The 18144-nt window shown below is 36.0% G+C and overlaps 1 protein-coding gene across 8 annotated transcripts in view; it reads left to right on the top strand.

Annotated features, from left to right (window-relative positions):
• The window catches only part of PRIM2 (DNA primase subunit 2), a 132024-nt gene that overhangs the window by 61998 nt on the left and 51882 nt on the right, over positions 1-18144 (top strand). For all 8 annotated transcript variants that reach the window (XM_074581526.1, XM_074581533.1, XM_074581534.1 and 5 more), the window contains one exon: positions 15385-15452. In XM_074581526.1, coding sequence (XP_074437627.1) covers positions 15385-15452 — 68 coding nt within the window. The remainder of the gene's footprint in view (positions 1-15384; positions 15453-18144) is intronic.

The raw sequence follows: 18144 nt of genomic DNA, 5'->3' as shown, positions 1-18144 counted from the left end.
TAAATACTTGAACTAGTAATTACAGCCTCTGATCCTCTGCCAATAGGAATTACATCCTCTCTTCCTCTGCCTCAAGGGTGGTAAACTGCTGTAATTCAGGAGGAACCAAACTTCTGTTGTCTGTTGCTATCAGACACTTGGCCAATACCCATTGCATATTTTCATGGCTCCCAATGGATCATAAACTGTGGTTTGAAGAATGCTAGAATCATACCAAGAATACAAAGGATATTTACTCACAGATTTTGGCTGGATGTGATTGAAAATGGATACTGGATCTGTTCAAAAGACTAATTCTTGGGGAATATGTTCTTCATAAATACTTTTTTTTTTAATGCCCCCTTTATTTGAGGACGTTACTCTAAAGTGTCTTCTCTCCTGAAATGCAGTGGTAATACCTGGTGTGGCACTTCTTTAGGTTGGCTATTCTTCTTTTGCACATTCAGCTGGCTTCAGACAGCCACTTCTGTCTTTCAGTCCTCTACACTTTTGGTTGCTGGACTCTTTTTCAAGTCTTTTAGACTGTTTTTAGTCTTTTTTCAGCCCTTGTGCTGCAGTCATTATGTACATTTATTTGTTCAGTGTGTAATTATTTCATTAGTCATCTCACAGTAAGTCAGATGCATTAGCTAATAGGAGCAGCTTTCAGACTTTCTTCCAGGTGAAAGAAAAAAATACAGGCTGGTGAGAGTCATGGTCCTCATGGCACCCCCTGATATTTTGCAAGTGTCCTGTTCTTGAAATCTGTCCTTGACGAGTAGTAGACGCACCTCAGTTGCTAGTAAACTGTTCTTTGTTTTTCTGCTGATCTCTTCAATTACATTGTTATCTGAGCAGGGGGCTATTTTCCTGTTATTACTTCGTTGTTTGGATACTTTAGAATTTAACAGACTAAAAACTCAGAAAATTCTCTTGTAATTGACATATAACATATTTTCCTTGTGAAGTCTGCTGTTGTGTACAGTTTATGTTCTTTTTTTGTAGTGTTTTGCTTTCTGAGATACAATAGTGTCTTTCACCTAATATTTTCCTGTGAAACTTGTTAGGACTTAGTGTCTTTCAGATTCTTTTCTCTATTGAATGTGGAGATATGGGTTAAGATGGACAAAAGCTGTTAATTCTAACACTGAAAGATGAGTGTTGATAGCAGGATCACTCTAGCCTCATTTTCTCTAGGAAGAATGTGCAAAGTAGTTGTCATGATATTTACTTACCTTTTGACTTGCTGGACCTACGTTGGTTGGTTGAAAATGAGTCTGTCTCTGTCAGTGAAACTGTATTAGTTATTGCCCAGAGGGGATATGCAAACTGAAAGACACAGTGTGTTGCTGATATTAGATGTAATGCTTTTCATACAGTTCACCTTCAGGAAAGGTTGAATTGCCTTTATACTCTAGTTAGGAATGGATTTGCTAGCCTGTATATAAGATTCTGTTAAGGGAGGTCATTCTGTATACTTCTCTATGCAATTGCCCTTTTTCTTGAAGAGTCATTGACTTTCAGGTCCAGGGTGTTTTCTGTTAAATATGTATTTGAATCTAGTAGGAGGCTTATTAAGAAGTCTGGACTGAGCTGTGCTGTTGTTTCTTTCTATTGTGTTCTCTCCTTTTCCTCATCTGTAAGTGGTCATCTTTCTTACTGGTTCTGTAGAATATAGTGCTATTGTTATTGGTTAATATCAAAGAATAAAACACATCTAATGGCTGAACATGGGGAGTAGTCTTACATTCCACATATCCTTGTGCAAACATATCTGGTTATGGCTATTCATTCTGAAAAACTAGGACAAAAGACAGGACAAGTAATAAATTAAATGCCCAGATACACACTCTGAAGAATGGGTGATAATTAAGAAGATACCAAAGACCAAAACTATCAGACTCTTGGTTGATGGACCAGTGAAGGAGCAGCTCAAAGCCTTGAGGGAAACAAGATTATCATGTGTCTCATGGAAAAGAGCAGACTTATTATGGGATATTTGGGGGAGCTTATGTCATTGTTTAAAAGTTATGGAGCATCTAATGGAAGAGCCAAAGGCAGGAAAAGGGAGCGTAAGAAATCTGCTGGTAGTTAGGCTTGTGCCCAGTGCCTTATCACCGCAGTAATAACTTAGTAAGGAAATCTATCTTATTAAACAGTATTCCTAATTATTTTCCTGGTTGAGGGTTCTCTCTGTTCGCTGTATGTATGGTGTTAGTGAACTTCAATCCAGAGTAACTGGTGGGTAGCTTCAGAAGTTTGAGAGCCAGAGCCCATAGGTCTGGGGGCAGAATACTGGAGGGAGCAGAGGGTTTGGGAGGCAGGGGCTGATGTCCAAGCCAGCTTCTAGAGGGAGGGTCAGCGCTTTGAGAGGCAGCCTCTGGGGAGACCACAGTTTGTGTCCAGCTACAAGAGGCTCGTGCCAGCACGTATGAACAGATCAGATCACTTGTATAGTTTGTTTATGCATGTGCTTTTTGTGTGCGTGTGGTGCCTGTTCTTGTGTTTGTGGTGTTCTGGTGGCCAGCGGTGTCTGCACGGGGGGTGTGTGTGTGTATGAGGGGTACATGGTCAGCCTTGCAGTGGCTGCAGCCTGGCAGTGGTGGGCTGGGAAGGAGAACATCCCTGTGCCTTGAAACCCACCAGCTTTGGCTTCACTTCGCATTTCTGCTTTTACTTAAAAGCACCAAGCCACAGGCCTTTAATAGGAGGTCAAATGGAGGTCCTGCTGCATAGTTAAGTTCTAAGGCAACAATGTTATGTTTTATAATTAAGTAGTTTTTTTGAAGGCTTGGTTTTCTGCTTCATGAACTTGAGTCCTAGGGGAAGCGCTCTTGTGTCAGAGTGTATGTTTGTTCAGAAGTAAAACACTTGTGGTAATTGCAAACTTAAATAATCAACATTTTAAAAAAGGGAATAAAAAAATTACACATTGTTGAAGTTGCTAGTGGTTTTCTTTAATGCGAATGTTCTTTTCTGTTTTGGAAAGAAAATACTTAAACATTAACTCTTACTCATATTTGGGAAATGTCATTGCTGTTGCTGGCAATTGAGAGTTGAGATTAAATAAAATATTTGAGAATGTTGATAAGTAGGCTCAGATTAATGCTGTTTTTTAGCAGCATGAAATATGAGCGCCTGTCATGTCTTTAGCTCTATTCACTAAAGATAAGAATGTAATCACTGGTACTTGAACATATGGGAAGCTAGGGCTTAAAACTCTTCCAAAGGTTGGCAGGATTTGATTTTGCTTCTTAAAAAAAAAAAAAAAAACCAATATTGTAAAATGTGCATAACTGAGCAGAAGTATTCCAAATACCTTTTTACTTTTAGAAGATGGATAGTTTCTAAGTCTTAGCAACAGAACAATTATTTCCAAGCAGTACCAGATCTTGAGAGAATAAAACACTAAAATTCAAATGCCTTTGTTTGAGATTTGAAAGGGGTTGTCATCACACAAACTGCTGTAAAAAAAAAAAAAATCTCTTCTGTGTTTGCGGTTACTAAAGATCAAGTATGGAGTTCTTAAGGATTACTTAAATTTATTTGAAGTTGTATGGCATCTTTCTCAAGGAAGAAAAGTCACTATATGAACATTTGGCAAGCTCATTAAACAGAGAAAATGCTTTGCAATAGGATCCTTTTTCCTTAGACATGTATGTCTTTACCCTAGTGTTTAAAGACTGAATAGGAACATAGTCTTTGGCAGTGTTGATCATGGTAAATAATCCTGGTCCCTAACGACAAGTCTTTTTAAGATTTTTTTATTAATTATTTTTCTCTGAAAACAATCTGAGAGTAAAATGATTTCATTTCTAAAAAGTCACTTCCTTTCATCGTCGTCAAATCCTTTTTCAGGAGTTACAACCTTGTTAGAATTTGTGTGTAGTTGCTAATCACTAGTAATTTTGAAAATTTCATTACATTGCAGATGAAAACATGAACTCTTGAGGATGCTTAGAGAATGGAAGTTCTTGTACGGAAAACAGGAATGCTGGTAGTTGTTCAGAAATACTTGTACTGGAGGTCTGTGTTACATGTTGTGAATTTGGCTTTAAACAATTGTGATTCTTTTGGCCATCTTTGCTACTTGGGCTGTTGAAATTAGAAGATTGGTGGAACTTGTCTGATCTGTGGTTTTTTTGTAGAATCACAGAATGGCTGAGGTTGGAAGGGACCTCTGGACATTATCTGGTCCAACCTCCCAGATCAGGCAGGGACATCTAGAGCTGGTTTCCCAGGACTGTCCAGGCAGGTTTGGAGTATCTCCAAGAATGTAGACTCCACAGCCTCTCTGGGCAACCTGTCCCAGTGCTCACCCTCACAAGGAAAAGGCATTTCCTGATGTTCAGGTGGCACTTCCTGGATTTCAGTTTGTGTCCATTGCCTCTGGTCCTGTCACTGGGCACCTCTGAAAAGAGTCTGGCTCTGTCCTCTTTGCACCCTCCCTTCAGGTATTTATATGCATTGGTAAGATCCCCCTGCGCCTTCTCTTCTCCAGGCTGAACACTCCCAGGTCTCTCAGCCTCTCCTCATAGGAGAGATGCTCCAGTCCCTTCATCATCTTTGTGGTGCTATGTTGGTCTCTCTCCAGTATGTCCATCTCTCTCTTGTACTGGGGAGCCCTGAACTGGACTGAGTAATTGATTCTCAGTAGTAAAATCCCGTTAAGAAAATTAAATCTGTCCTCTGAAGTTCTACAGTAAAACTGATTTACAGTAACTGATTTTTATACAGTCTGAGATCTGAGATAAGATCTGCATGCAGCCAAACAGTAAGCAATATTGAAGAGATGAAGAAATATTTGCATTTATTAGAAGTTGGTAGTGAAATAAAGTAAATTATTTCATTTTCCAGGCTTGCTGTGAAAACAAGTGTTCCATTACATTAGTTTTAAAATTACTAGCTATCTGGAACTAGATACAAAACTGGACTAAATTAAAAGTTGAGAAAGCAACTTAGTAAAGTAAAGGGCAAGTCAATGGTGAAACAGTTGATAAAATCACTGAACAACCTTCACAATTATGGGAAGCAGTATTATTTAACGGAAGATTTGGATTTTGCTGACAAGGTAGCTTTCTTAGTGGCTACTTCAATCTACATATAATTAAAGCCTTAAAGACACTATATGCTATTGTAAGAAAGAAGGAATTAATAATCTGGTTTTGGGGAAAAATATCTAATGAGCATCTTGGTAACTGTGAACTTTAGCTTTATGTTTGAATGCAAAAAAAGTACAAGAGATGAGTTCATTTACATACTTTCACCCTAACATGCAAGTGAAATGAGTATATGCACAAGTAATAATGATGGAAAAACCGGCAACAGTTCACTTACCAATTAAACAAGGTTTAATTATTGAAAAATTTTGCTTTAAAGACTAAATATTAATCTTCAACCCAGATGTTATTTATACCTCAGTGTGAATATGAAAGTGAGGCATTTCCAAATGGAAAAAAGAAATCAATTACTTTCAGAAGCAAATGCCTCAGGAAAACAGTAATTATTATTCAGAATGCATTTGACAAATGCTGAGCTGAAATTAGTGGAGTTTGGTTTCTTCAAAGTTCTTAAAAGTATTAGGTAAATACCTAGGACACACCAGCAAGGAAGTTCCTCACAACTGTTAATTTGTTTCTTCTGCCGCGGAAGATTTGTCCTTTGGCAGCTTAAATTAACTGACTAATATAAAAAGACATTAATTTTATATATGTAATATTTATAATTTAGAATATATATTTTATACTATAATTTATATTTGTATATAGCTTTAAAATTGCTAGATATAGCATTTAAGCAACATCGATAATAACTGTGGTGCCCCTCTACCCCTTTTAGAGTAAAAAAAAAAAAAAGAAAATTACAGTGCTAAGAATATAACTTGAATTCTTTTTTTTAAAAAGCAATAAGTTAGCTGTTGCCTTTGATTTGCTTTCCTTAAAACATCCTTAAAACTTTTCATTCTCTGTGATTTTTTTCTTCAGGCTGGTTTGTGTTATTGTGAAGGGTGTGTGTGAGAAGAGAGTGGGGGGGAGTTTTATTTAATTAAAAATACCAAAACAAAAACAAAAAACAAACCCACAAAAACAACTTTAGCCTTATACTGATGCCTGTATCAACCGCTAGAGATTCATGAAGAAAATTTTTTCTTGTCCTTTGAAAATGTCAGCGTTGTTACATTTGTAGTAGGAGCCCAGTAATGCCAATCTGTATTATTTATTTTCTTTCTTCCACACGTTTGGTGTTGCTATATGAAAATAATCTGAATGCTTTATGTATTAAATTATATTGGCCCACTGTAAAAAAAAAAAAAACAACACACAAACAAAAACAAACAGTTGGTAGTGTCAAAAAAAATTTTGCTTGAATAGTTTTGTTAGTTTTGAAAAAGTTGTCTCCTGTGTGTGAACAATTCATGTTGAATAAACATAATATTAATTGCGTGCTTTATTTTTTTTATTGAGCGTGTTTCAGTGTAAGTGCTGCTGAAATAACTTTTAATAGCTGAAAAAGCCTCGGCAAAAATTACTTATTAATTTTGTACAACACTTGAGATTTGTAACATGCTGTGAAAGGTTAAACCCCAACTTTTTTCAAAAGAAAATTGATCAGCGCTAAAATGTCAACTGTCTAGGTACAGCAGCATACTGGCATGCAAACACTATGCTCTTATTTCAGGTTCCCCAGCTGCATAGCATTTGCATTGTGACATTTTGTTACAACATTAGCAAGATAGCTGATGTTTCAAAATCAATCAGTTTTTGTTGGTATGAGGCAGCCTGCGACTTAGTTGGATGTCTCTGAAAAGTAATTACATTCTTGGGTTCTGGCAATATCTGCATCTCATGACTTCCAAGTGGTGGCTGCAAAATTGTACGGTTTTGAAGACCATGTAAGGTTATCATTCTGAAATATCTTAAAAAAAAAAAAAAGGGGGGGGGGCAAAAGAAAGCAATATTAAGATTTTCCCAGAAGTACAAAACTTTTCTAGACATTATATTTAAAATTTAAATTAAGGCAAGTGTTTTGATGCCTGGTGCACTGAAATGCAAGATAGAAAAATAAGCTGCCTTACTGGAGAGTTCATATTCTTTAAAACTACTTTTTAGAGAATTGCTAACTAAAATTCAGGTTTTTTTGAAAATGAAGTTTTTTTTTAAAGTCTTAGAATTCCTATTCATCAACAATACTTCTAATGAGAGAGAAATGTATTAAGAAGCCTTTTGTGACTAATAGTTCCCCCATTTAGGCTGCATTCTGAAATAAAAGGTACATCAAAACTAATGCTCATCTCTGAAGACAATCAGATTGCAGTGGGAAAAAGATTTTACCAAGTGATTTATGTTTGAAATAAGATGTCAGTATATAGTAGAGTCACCCTTTTTAAATAAAAGCGTAATCTTGATTATATGCATTGAGAAACACTTGCAGTTGGACTCAGTATAAGAGGAACTGAGACTTAAAAGCCTGTTATTTACTGTAATCATGCTGGGTATGTGCATGGTTCATGTTGATCCTAAATACTATAAATACGTAAAGAGCACTTGCAGGTGTGTCGTGTGTCTATAATAATAGAGTGAATATTATGACACAGTCCTTAAGTAAGTATAACTAAGATGTTTCTACAGCATTATTTTTGACCTGTTCTGTATCTTAAAATGGGGGTGAGAGGAGTAAAGCCTCCCACGTGTGGCATCTCCTAGAGATTGTTTTTTCTTTTGATCAAGCAGAGACTCCAGACAGCTAATCTAGATAGACTAGGGATAAGGAGAAAAATCCTGAATTGTGGTAAGAAACTTCCACAGAGAACATCTTACGGTCCTCTCATTTTTCAGATATCCCTGGTGAAGTGGGGGAAAGCTGGAGTCTGTATTTCTAACTCTCAGATCTGTTGTGCCTACTGTACTGTCAACAAGAAAAGGTGCATGTCCGGTTTTGGTCACATAAAAGCTGATACTCTGTAAGAGTGGTTACATCTGGGAAGCAACTTACAACGTTGCTGGCAAAACACATCTTTGAATAAAACTTGCGAGTTAGTTGGAACAAGCGTAGTGCCTCGTAGTACTAAATAGGTATCTCTAAATGTAGTCTTCCTTTCAAAAAATTAAAGAGAAGTAGGTGAATAGGTAAAGTAGTGATGGACCACCAGACTAAAACAGAATTTAATTTCCTTCCACATTATTTCTAATTGCATACAGTTACTTCGGATGTGTTACTGCTGCAGGTACTACTACAATTTTATATTTTACCCATATCTTTGTTTCCATTTATCTTTTACTTTATCTCCCCCTTGCACTTCACTGCTGTGCAGGCTCGTACTCAGTTGGGTGATGAATTTAACAGGAACAAGGGGATCGCAGTCAGAGGTGTAAGAAGGGAGACTTTCTGTTTCTAGTAGATGTACGGCATAATGATTTTTAATCGTAATCTAAGAACTAAATGGTTTGAGGAGCAAAGCAATTGTGTGCCACAAATGAAAGGAGCTTCCCCTTCCTCTGTCTTACTGGTCACCAGGTCAGATCCTGCTTTAGCTCAAATCTAAGCTAAGTTTCTTTCTGCCTGATCACAGAAGGATTCTTGCAAAAAGTCACTGTTTTATTAAAACTTCCAGCTGCATGCAGTGTTAGCACCTTTCACTGTTAAAATGAGGGCAATCTTAACGTGACCTTACAGAAACGTGGTGGCATAGAGTCACCTTGAGAAAGCTCCTGTGAAGTCTATATCCATAGAACCATGTCTTTTATTTTTGTCTAGTTCACGTATTCATTTTCTACTCGCTTGTTAATGCTGATTAAGCTAGGGTATAATTGCTTCTACACAAAGTTGTCAGGTTTATGTTTCCATAGGTTTCCACTTATCTATTTTGTTTCGCGGATCTCTTGGGGAAAATCCAGTAGTGGTGTAAGTTACTGGTATGTTTAAGCCTGATGGATAATAGTTGTGTTTTGTTTTGTTTTTTTAATATGTTCTTTACAGGCCATTTAGAAATAGCTCACAAGTTTAATATCTTTTTCCCCGTCTGCTCCAACCTCAGTCGAAAAATCTCTTTTGTATAACTTTGGCAATAAGTTTGTAACCCTGCAGTTCACGCCAGTCGAAACCAGTTCTAGCAAACAATCTAAACTTTCATTCCTTTGTTTGCCTTTTAGACAACACACCAGGCCACTATAACCCTTCCGGCTAATAAAGAATGCTTTTCTGAACCATCGTGTATGTATTGCATCCTTTTCAGAGCAGAAAGGAAAGAATTATCTAACTAACTGTTTCAGGGTAACAGTGAATAGGAAACTTTTTTAAAGGTTTTTTAAGATGAGCTTAACAAAAAAGGAAAGATATTTTAAACAATTAAGATATTTTAACAAGAAGGGCACATTCTGTCAAGTGGCATATTACAAAACCAATGAAATAGAAAACATATAAGGTATGGCTTATTCCTTAGGCAGCAGTGAGAGACTGAAATAGATTCTCTCTTTAAACTTTTGAAGTCTTAACTGTAATAATTCAATGTCTGACCTAAGTTGTTGGGTTTTTTTCTTTTTCAAATCCATACAGCATTATTAAGGAAGCATTTTAGTGATGTGTTCACTCTGAATATGTCAAGTTGTTGATGTTACACAGACAATGTTTCTTTCTTTGCTTCATAAAAGTATTTTTTTGCATTAATATGCATCAAAGCAATAGATAACCATCTAGAGCTTTCATTTGGAAGGCTGAAATGGAAGTTCTGATGTCCAAACTCATTTTGGTTTGCTTTATGCTCTCTCCTTTCTTATTGTAACAACTGGGAAACAGAAATGCAGGAAGGGGTTGTCTGTAGCCCTAAAGGCCTTGAAGTGGATCATAGGAACGAATGGTTGGTTGGAGAATGGACTGAAGAGTACAGAATGCAGTAAAAGAGTACAATAAACCATGGTTTGTTTCTTCGCTTTCTGAATAGAAATTTTCGCTCTATACGTAACCTTTTAGCTACCTAATCCTTCATTTTTCCCGGTTCATCAATACATATAATGGGAAGACGCAAGAGCCTTCACCATGTAAATTTAATCCTTATAAAAGGATTAGTGTAGTGTAAGAGTCAAAGCACATAGGGTTTTGTTTCCCTTCTAATACTCTCATTTCTATTTTCTGTGTTCTTATTGCTTTCTAAAATTTGCTTGCTAGTTTTCTAATTGAAACCTAACAAAAGCCTAACAACTTTAGTTATTCTATGCTGCATCAAAATCACTGTTAAAGTTTGCTGTAGGTGTTTTTCACTAATGCATTAATGACTTTTAGTTGAAGAGTCAGAGCAGGGAATATAGGAGTGTTATTTCTAAATTCTTGAAGTCAGCATACAACACACTTGTCATAGAGGATTTTACTTAGCTTAATCTACTGGTTTTGTTACTGTTGCTACAAAGATGGAAAGAATTGGAATTGAGCAATGAAATTTTATAAGGTAAACACCTCCCACTTCCCATACTTTTCTGCTTTTCTTTTTTCATCCATGCGCTTTGTTGTTGCAGTGTCCTGTTATTTCTTGATTTCTTGCTACTGTTAATAGTATATTTGCTTCAAGTCTACTTCTTTCTTTTTTTTTTTTTTTTAATTTCTGTGAGTGGAGAACAGGTCTTATGAACCTTTGTTGACTGATTTTTCACCAAGACTTAGAAACTATTATACTAATGGTATAAAATATTTGTGGATAGTATTAAAGACACATAATTATCTTGTCAGTGTTGTCTGTAGTAGCATTTAAAACTAGTTTTGACACAAATTTGTTTAATTAGAGCAATTAAAAACAAAATGGAAAAGCAACTAACCTGGATGTGACCTCTCCAGCTTAAAAATTGAAGCCCAGTAATGGAGTAGTGAAGTGTTAAATGGTCGTACAGGAAAATTGTAGGGAGATGTGCAATTGTAGGGAAAAATTAGCTAATGTGGAATAATAGATATATTATAAGCACAAAGTTTTCCTGTATTTTTTTTACCTTTTTGGGAGGGTTTAAAAAAATGTTCTCTAAATTGCTATATTAGATTTGATAATTAAAAATAGTATGTTAATAGTTTGTTAATACCATTTCAAATGGATTTGGTGACTATACTTGTTACTTTTGGAAGTGGCTTCTTCCAGTCAGGTGTCTAGATTACTGGGGAAACAGGAGTGGGGGTTGAAGTTCAATTTTTTTTGTCTAGATGGGATCAACTTTCTGTTTTGTAAATAGATACGGAAGACCTGATTTATTAGTAGATTTTGACCCTCTGTGTCTTAGTTTCTGGTTACATACGTAGTCTCTCTTTTATTTTTACTTTTAATTTTTTTCCCAAGTTTGGCATCTAATTTTTTTTATATTTTATTTTTTTATTTGTCTCCATTGATAGGGAAGACTTGCTGTTGAGTGTAAAAGGAGATGGTATAGAACCACCTTCAGTAGCTTTTGTATGAACCCGTAGCAGCTCTTTTTGGATTTCTGTAAGATGGTCAACTGAGCTTTCAAAATACTGTGAAATATATGCTTAAGACGAAATTTACCAGCTGCTTATTGCTGTGAAATGAGATTATAAATATATGTGGTGGATTGACCCTGGCTGTCAGGAAAGCCTCTCCCCCACCCCAGCAAACCTTCCCCAAGGGATTGGGGAGAGATTCAGGAAAGGCAAAAATAAGAAAACTAATGGATTGAGGTAAAGACAGTTTATTAAGTGAAGGGGGAAAGAGAAAAAACCACAAGTGATGCCCACCACCAGCAGATCGATGCCCAGCCAGGCCCTGAGCAATGGCTACTGGAAAAAGGAGAAACTGCCCCTCAGTTTTATTGCTGAGCATGATGTTACGTGGTCACAAGTGATGGTGGACTTTCACATGTGGCGAAGGTAACTGTCTTTTTTCTGTTTGTTGGTTTTGGGTGTTTTCGTTAAAGCCTTTTCTTTTGTTTTTACGGCTGCCTTCATCAGTCCCTACTTTAACCTTATTTCATCTTTGCATTTGGATTAGAGCTGTTCCTTCGTACCCTTTGTTAGTGGTGTAACTCTCATAGCAGAAATAAACATAGAAAAACATTCTAGGAAAATTTTTTCATCTATGCCGCAGACGGCTCCCAAACCTATGCCTGGTCTTAACCCAGACTTTGTTTCACTGAGTAGTGGAGCATGTGCAGAGGTGATGTTTGTTCTGGACCTGCCAGTGGAAATACAGGTTAAATAATTTAGCTAGCCCCTGTAGAGAAGTGCCTGTATTTCCAAGAACTGCAGAGTGCCTGCTGGGAACCGTGCGCTCACCTTTAAAAGTATTACGTATTTTGGAGGTGTGTTCAGCACTTGATAGAGCAGTCTTCCATTCAAAGTCTCTGCAAGCTGCCTTTTGGTAAATCTTGTTATAAAGCTTGGAGTTATGAAGGAAGATTTTCTTGGGGGGAGGACAAAAGACTTATTCACAGTGCAGTCACCCTCCCTTTTAAATGAGAGTCCCATATGATGTAATCCTGCCTGTCTGTGTATTAAAAGAGCTGAGGAAGCAAAAGCATGTGAAGCCTGCTTGTACAGCGTTCATTAAAATATGAAAGAAATCACATGAATGCCAGCACAGGTAGTTCTAGGATATCAAAAAAACAAAAGTTGGGCTTGACAAATTTTGTAGAGGCAAATCACAGGCTGTGGATGTGCATGTGGACAGCATGCCTTCAGACGCTCCTTGTTGTTCTGGGAGCACCTAGCAGTTGGTAAGGAAATATTCTTGGTAACAATTAACATTTTAGGTTCTCTTATGCACCATCCGACAGGAACTTTTTTTTTTCCTGGTAAATTGTAGAAAGAGCCTGGAGTAATTCAGTAGCCTGCCTCAGCTAAAATAAACCTTTGCTACAAAACCCTGCTTTCTGTGCTTTTCTCAATGACATCCAACTTAATGTGATTTTTTTTTTAAATGTATTCATCAAAAGGTCTGACGTTATATTAAAATTTTCTTGTGCAATACAGCTAATTAGGACATCTCATTTAGAAAGCAACCTGTGAAAATAAAAATTCTCTTATCTTTTTTGTGCAGAGATACACTTAGAGAGAAAATAGCTCTTAGATGATAACCTCAAAATCAAGAAATTCACTCACTCCTAAAAATTGAGACGAGTTAATTGAGCCATGATAATCTTGTTCTTAATTGCCATGTGTAAAAAATGTCATTGCCTTCCTGATAGCATGTGGAGCTGCCACTTAACTTTGGGCTTTGTGTCAAGTTAATTTTTTTTTTTTTAAGATTCATAGTAAATCTTTGGTAACTTGCAATTTCATGTGCTGGTCTCATGTTTGGATGGGGGGAAGAAAAACAGACCAATTCTTAGACATCAACCTATAAGTCGTCATCCTTTTACCTTCATTATTACTTGATGTAGCACTGCCAGATTGTTCTGTTTATTTGTCATGAATTCAGCGTAGTGAACACTAGAGATGTGATTGTTGAGTAGAGCTCAGCAGAAAAGAAGAACTCATTTTATTGCTATTCTTCTACAAGGTTGCATAAAAATAGTACTGAATTTTGACAAAACTTTAGAAAGCTTGCTTTTGGAAGTTCTGGTTACTTCAAATTGATTTTCCCCTCCTATGCTTGTGCCATCCCCCCCATTCCCCTCCCATTGGCAATCTGAATTGCAGCAAAGACAGCTGGTGACTCTAGTAATGAAGCTAGTATGAAGTTGGACCAGCGTTGTCATCTCAGATTTCAGTTTATTAATTCCTTTCCCTCATGTTGTTAAATATTCTTCCCCCTTTCTCAATTTTAAATGTTGTGTGATATTGATAACATGGTCCTTAATTTGCATTATATCTACTCACTCACCCCAACTTTCACCATCTCAGCTCGACGCTGAGGTGTCCACAGGTTCTGTCTGCGGCTCCCTCTGCCCGCTCCTCTGATCATCTGGGCCTTGGGACTGGAAATATCTTAAGTCTGCAGTGTTCTCTGTAAATTAAACTGCTTCAGCTTGATTAGAGTTTGGAGCTATGTTCCGTACTTGACAACATTGTGATGTCTTTCATGTATCTAAAATATCGAATAGTATGCTTTTGCTTTTTTTTCCTGGTAAGATGATCTTTGTGTTAGTACCGTATATGGAGGAGGGAAGGCTGTGCTTGCAGGAATTTGTCTAAATTTCATTTCAGAGTGATTGGAAAACGTCTGCAGAATCCCAGTTTGGATTCTGTAATTGGGATTATTCTTTTCTTGTAGAGAAAAGGACATAAAATTCTTAGCTGTTTGAAAACACTAGCCTTAATTTACCACCATCTTTGTAAAAGCTAATTTTATTTACAGTGTGGCTCACTGAGTGCAGCTTTTTCTGGGGTAAATTTCTTTATGGGTTATAAATAGAAGTTGCAGCCTACTTCAGTCCTTGCCTTTACTGGTGTGTTGGAACCAGCAAGGTAAAGCTACACAGTCAGTGCTAAAAGTTTGTTTAGGGATTTTTATTTTTTAATAAGATTTTTTTTAAAGAGTATGTATAACTGTATGCATGCATTTTAAGTTACCTGTAAAATACTAAATAAGTTGATGCTGATTTATACAACGTGAAATATGTTGACATTTTAAATTTGTACTAAGGTAGTTTTCAAAATACAGCCTAATGTGGCAGCAACAGAATCATGAAATGCATGTTATATTAAATATTTTGTATTAGATGTATGTCAGCAGTTTCAGAACTGCTACGGTTCTAACTTTTATAGGCAAAGGTAGACACCTATGTACTGGTATTAATCAAATTAACACATTTTTTCCAACTATTTTAGTTAATACACCAATTAACAAGTATTCTGCAATAGTGTGACATGTACTTATTGATTTATAGACTACTAGGTTTACTTTTTCAGAAGTTGTTTAATATTTTAATGAGTCATATGAAACAGTTACAAGAAAAAAGTATGTATTTAGTTTAGAACAGTCAAATTACAAAATACAGGTTATGCCCATTAAATAAAAAAACAGCGTACACAGATGCATGTCTATATAAAAGTCATCTAGTGTTAAATATTACGTAAGTTTTTCTATACAAATGTAAACCGAATATAAAATAGCTTAATGGACTATATTTACATTATGTGTCTGCTAGAAGGCTGTCTAGGTAGAATATGACTTTTAGGTCAAATATGTTTTGAAAAAAGTATATTACTTTCAGTGATGTCTTGCTATTTAATTCAAATAACATTGTAATCTTAGAAAAAATATTTTTCACTGCTTGACTTTGTTAACTTGTAAATACTTCTACTAACTTCAGATTCTGGAAGGCTGTGCTTAGTTATTTTAAATAGGAGAAAATATGTCTTACTCAATGTTGTGTGAAGTTGTAGCAACGCAGGGTGATTTGTTACATCATTCCTGCTTTGTACTATCAATTTTTTTGAAGCTAATATTTTATTAATTGAACTTCTGTTTTCTTCCAGCTGACAGCACGATCGCTGCCTTCTGTACAGTCTGACGAGAGACTACAACCTCTGCTTAATCATCTCAGGTAGCATAAACTGAAAGCACGAGTGTATTCTTTCATACAGATTAAAATAATGATATTAGAATGTTTTAGTTACAATTTTTTTTTCAGACATTCTGACAGTGCAATTGGCTTTGATTTGGAAAAAAAGCCCTGAAAGTATCCTTTCAATTTAACAAAAGCTTTATAAATGACATGAAACATAATTTACAGAACTGGCATTACTTCTAAGTAACAAGAAAATATTTGTAGCTTTTATAAAAGCTTTTTTTTATAGTAAGTGCAAAGTTGTTAAGCTTCTTCATGAACAAAACAAATTCCAAATTACACTGCCCAGAGCATGTGCCTTCCTTGTTCCAAATATTTTATGCTCTATCATCTTTCTGGAAGATTTCTACATCACTGTCATTGATGAATGGAGTCCTCTTTTCTTCTTTTAATGGACCTAAGGAGAGAGCTGAAAATGTGAACCATTAAGAGTGCTCTACAATAAAACTGAAATAATCTGCCTCTCTCTTAGTAGATTACAGTATATAGAAGCTTTCTACTTTCTTTGAATGCGTTTGGAGATGAAGAGTGAGAAAACATACTTTCCTGATGTTCTTTAGGTTAAGCATAGACCTGGTCTCGGTTTTTTATATACGTGATTGCTTTTTACCACTTTATATTGTTTGTGACAGTTTTCTTACTACCGTAGTATGCAGGAGGACAAAGACCATGCAATTAGAGGGAGATGCATTGGCTTAGAATCATTGAATAATTTAGCATGGAGTGAACCTCTGGAGATGATTTAATCTAGCCCCTGCTCAATGCAGATCTGGTTAGATCGGGTTGCTCAGGTATTTATTCAGTTGAATTTTTAATATCTCTAAGAGTAGAAATTTACTTAACTATTGAATGTCAGTAATGAGAGCTCTGTTTTTGAACACGTACAGCTTTGCATTACATCACTGAAATTATGTTGAATGAATTAGAAATGGAAGTGGTGAGGCTCCATCATGACAGCACTGCACTGGAATGAGGATGCAGGCCTAGTTAGCATGCTCTTTATTTCCTATGGTGTGCCACTGCTTCAGGTATCTGTACCCAAAAATTTGACACTTTATTTTGATTTCTTTAAAAATTCTCATTATTTTTATTACATAGAACAGCTTCCTATCTTACTGCTTTTAGTGTAAATCATAATAGGAAAAATAGCTTTCATTGTGTCTCCGCTTATTAACACATGATTGAACTTTGTTCAAGAGCAATGAATGAAATAAATATTGTGCTGTAACTGTTACATAGCTGGTTAGGGGATACTTCTGAATGCCAAAAACCTTCCATGTTTTTATTACCATACATCTTACTAGAATTTTTAAAAGTATGTCTCAGTGGCATACCGTTCTCCACTTGAAGCCAATGAGCCATTAGGTTAGCTTTTTATAAATCGTGCTCTCTAGAAGTAATTACTGAGAAATTTGGAATTTCTTTTGATATATGCTATGCATCTATGTAAGTGGAACAGCCTTCGGTATCACAAGAATCACAGTCCTCCCTGGGTGCTTTTTTTTTTAAGCTGGGAAAAGGAAAGGTTGCAAAAAAAGCTAGTTTCACATCAGCTACTTTAACAAGGATACTATATCCTACATTTATGCAATAAGGTGTTTTTTGCACATTCTTACGTTAACTTAAGTATGTATGTTTAACGACTGGTAAGTTACTTCCATTTTGCTTTTCTGAAAATGGAGGGGCTCTTCCCACTACATTTTGTCACGAATTGAAAAAAACACACAAATGCTTCTCAGTTGTGTTTTTGGAAGTTCCTTTAAAATAGACAAAACCTTACAACTTGAAAAACAGTCTCTGGCAGTGAACAGACAGGTGACCAAACAGGTCTTCTGTTTTTTGTTTTTTTTCTGTGAATACGTGATTCGTTTTTCCTTCTTCTCACTCATAAGAAAGGAGACGATTAGTTAGTTGTAGGCTTTTCTCTACCTTCATTGTGTGAATTCTTACAGCAGTATTTTATTTTTGGCATATGTCAATAGAGTTTTATCTCAGGGGAGCAAAAGCTTAGATAGAAACACGTGAAAAGAGCATACAATTGAAGGTTACGGAGCATTGTTTGGTTGTTAATGCCCAACACATTTTTTGGCAGCTATTCATATCTGCGTGTGACTTTTAAATCAGCTAGTCCTCAGAAAAGGTCATTCTTCTGTGGATTGTGTCTGCATAGATATTTAAATCAATGCCCATTTTTTTCAATGGACATAACATGTATTTTGTAGTTGTACTGTTCTGGACTAAGTATGTATTTTATCTGTGACTTTGGTCCTCTTTTTGACCTATTCTGTTTCATTGGTGCTTTCTAATATTAATTGTACTAGACAAAAAAAAAGAACATTTTTAGTTAAAATGTTAAAATATTGGATGCACGGTTATGCTTAGGGATTTCACATGCTCACAGTAGGCTACAAGGAGGTTTAAATTGCTAAAACTGTAGCAATTTAATAGAAATGAAAACTTTATGTCTAGATGCATGAGAAGAATGCTTCTGCAACTGCTGCTTTCAAAGGAGTTTATGTGGGTTTTGTGATGAAATTACAGGGTCATAACACTCTACTGTTTAAAATCTTCAGCAGGAATAATTTCAAAGATAGACAAAAACTGTTGTATGTAATCCCATCAAAATACCGTAAGACTGTGCCTGTACATGAATTAAAAGGAGAAGCTG

Source organism: Larus michahellis, chromosome 3, assembly GCF_964199755.1.
Source record: "Larus michahellis chromosome 3, bLarMic1.1, whole genome shotgun sequence".
NCBI classification, from domain to species: Eukaryota; Metazoa; Chordata; class Aves; order Charadriiformes; family Laridae; genus Larus; species Larus michahellis.
The sequence above is the reverse complement of the archived record's forward strand: the minus strand, read 5'-3'. Positions and strand labels throughout refer to the sequence as shown.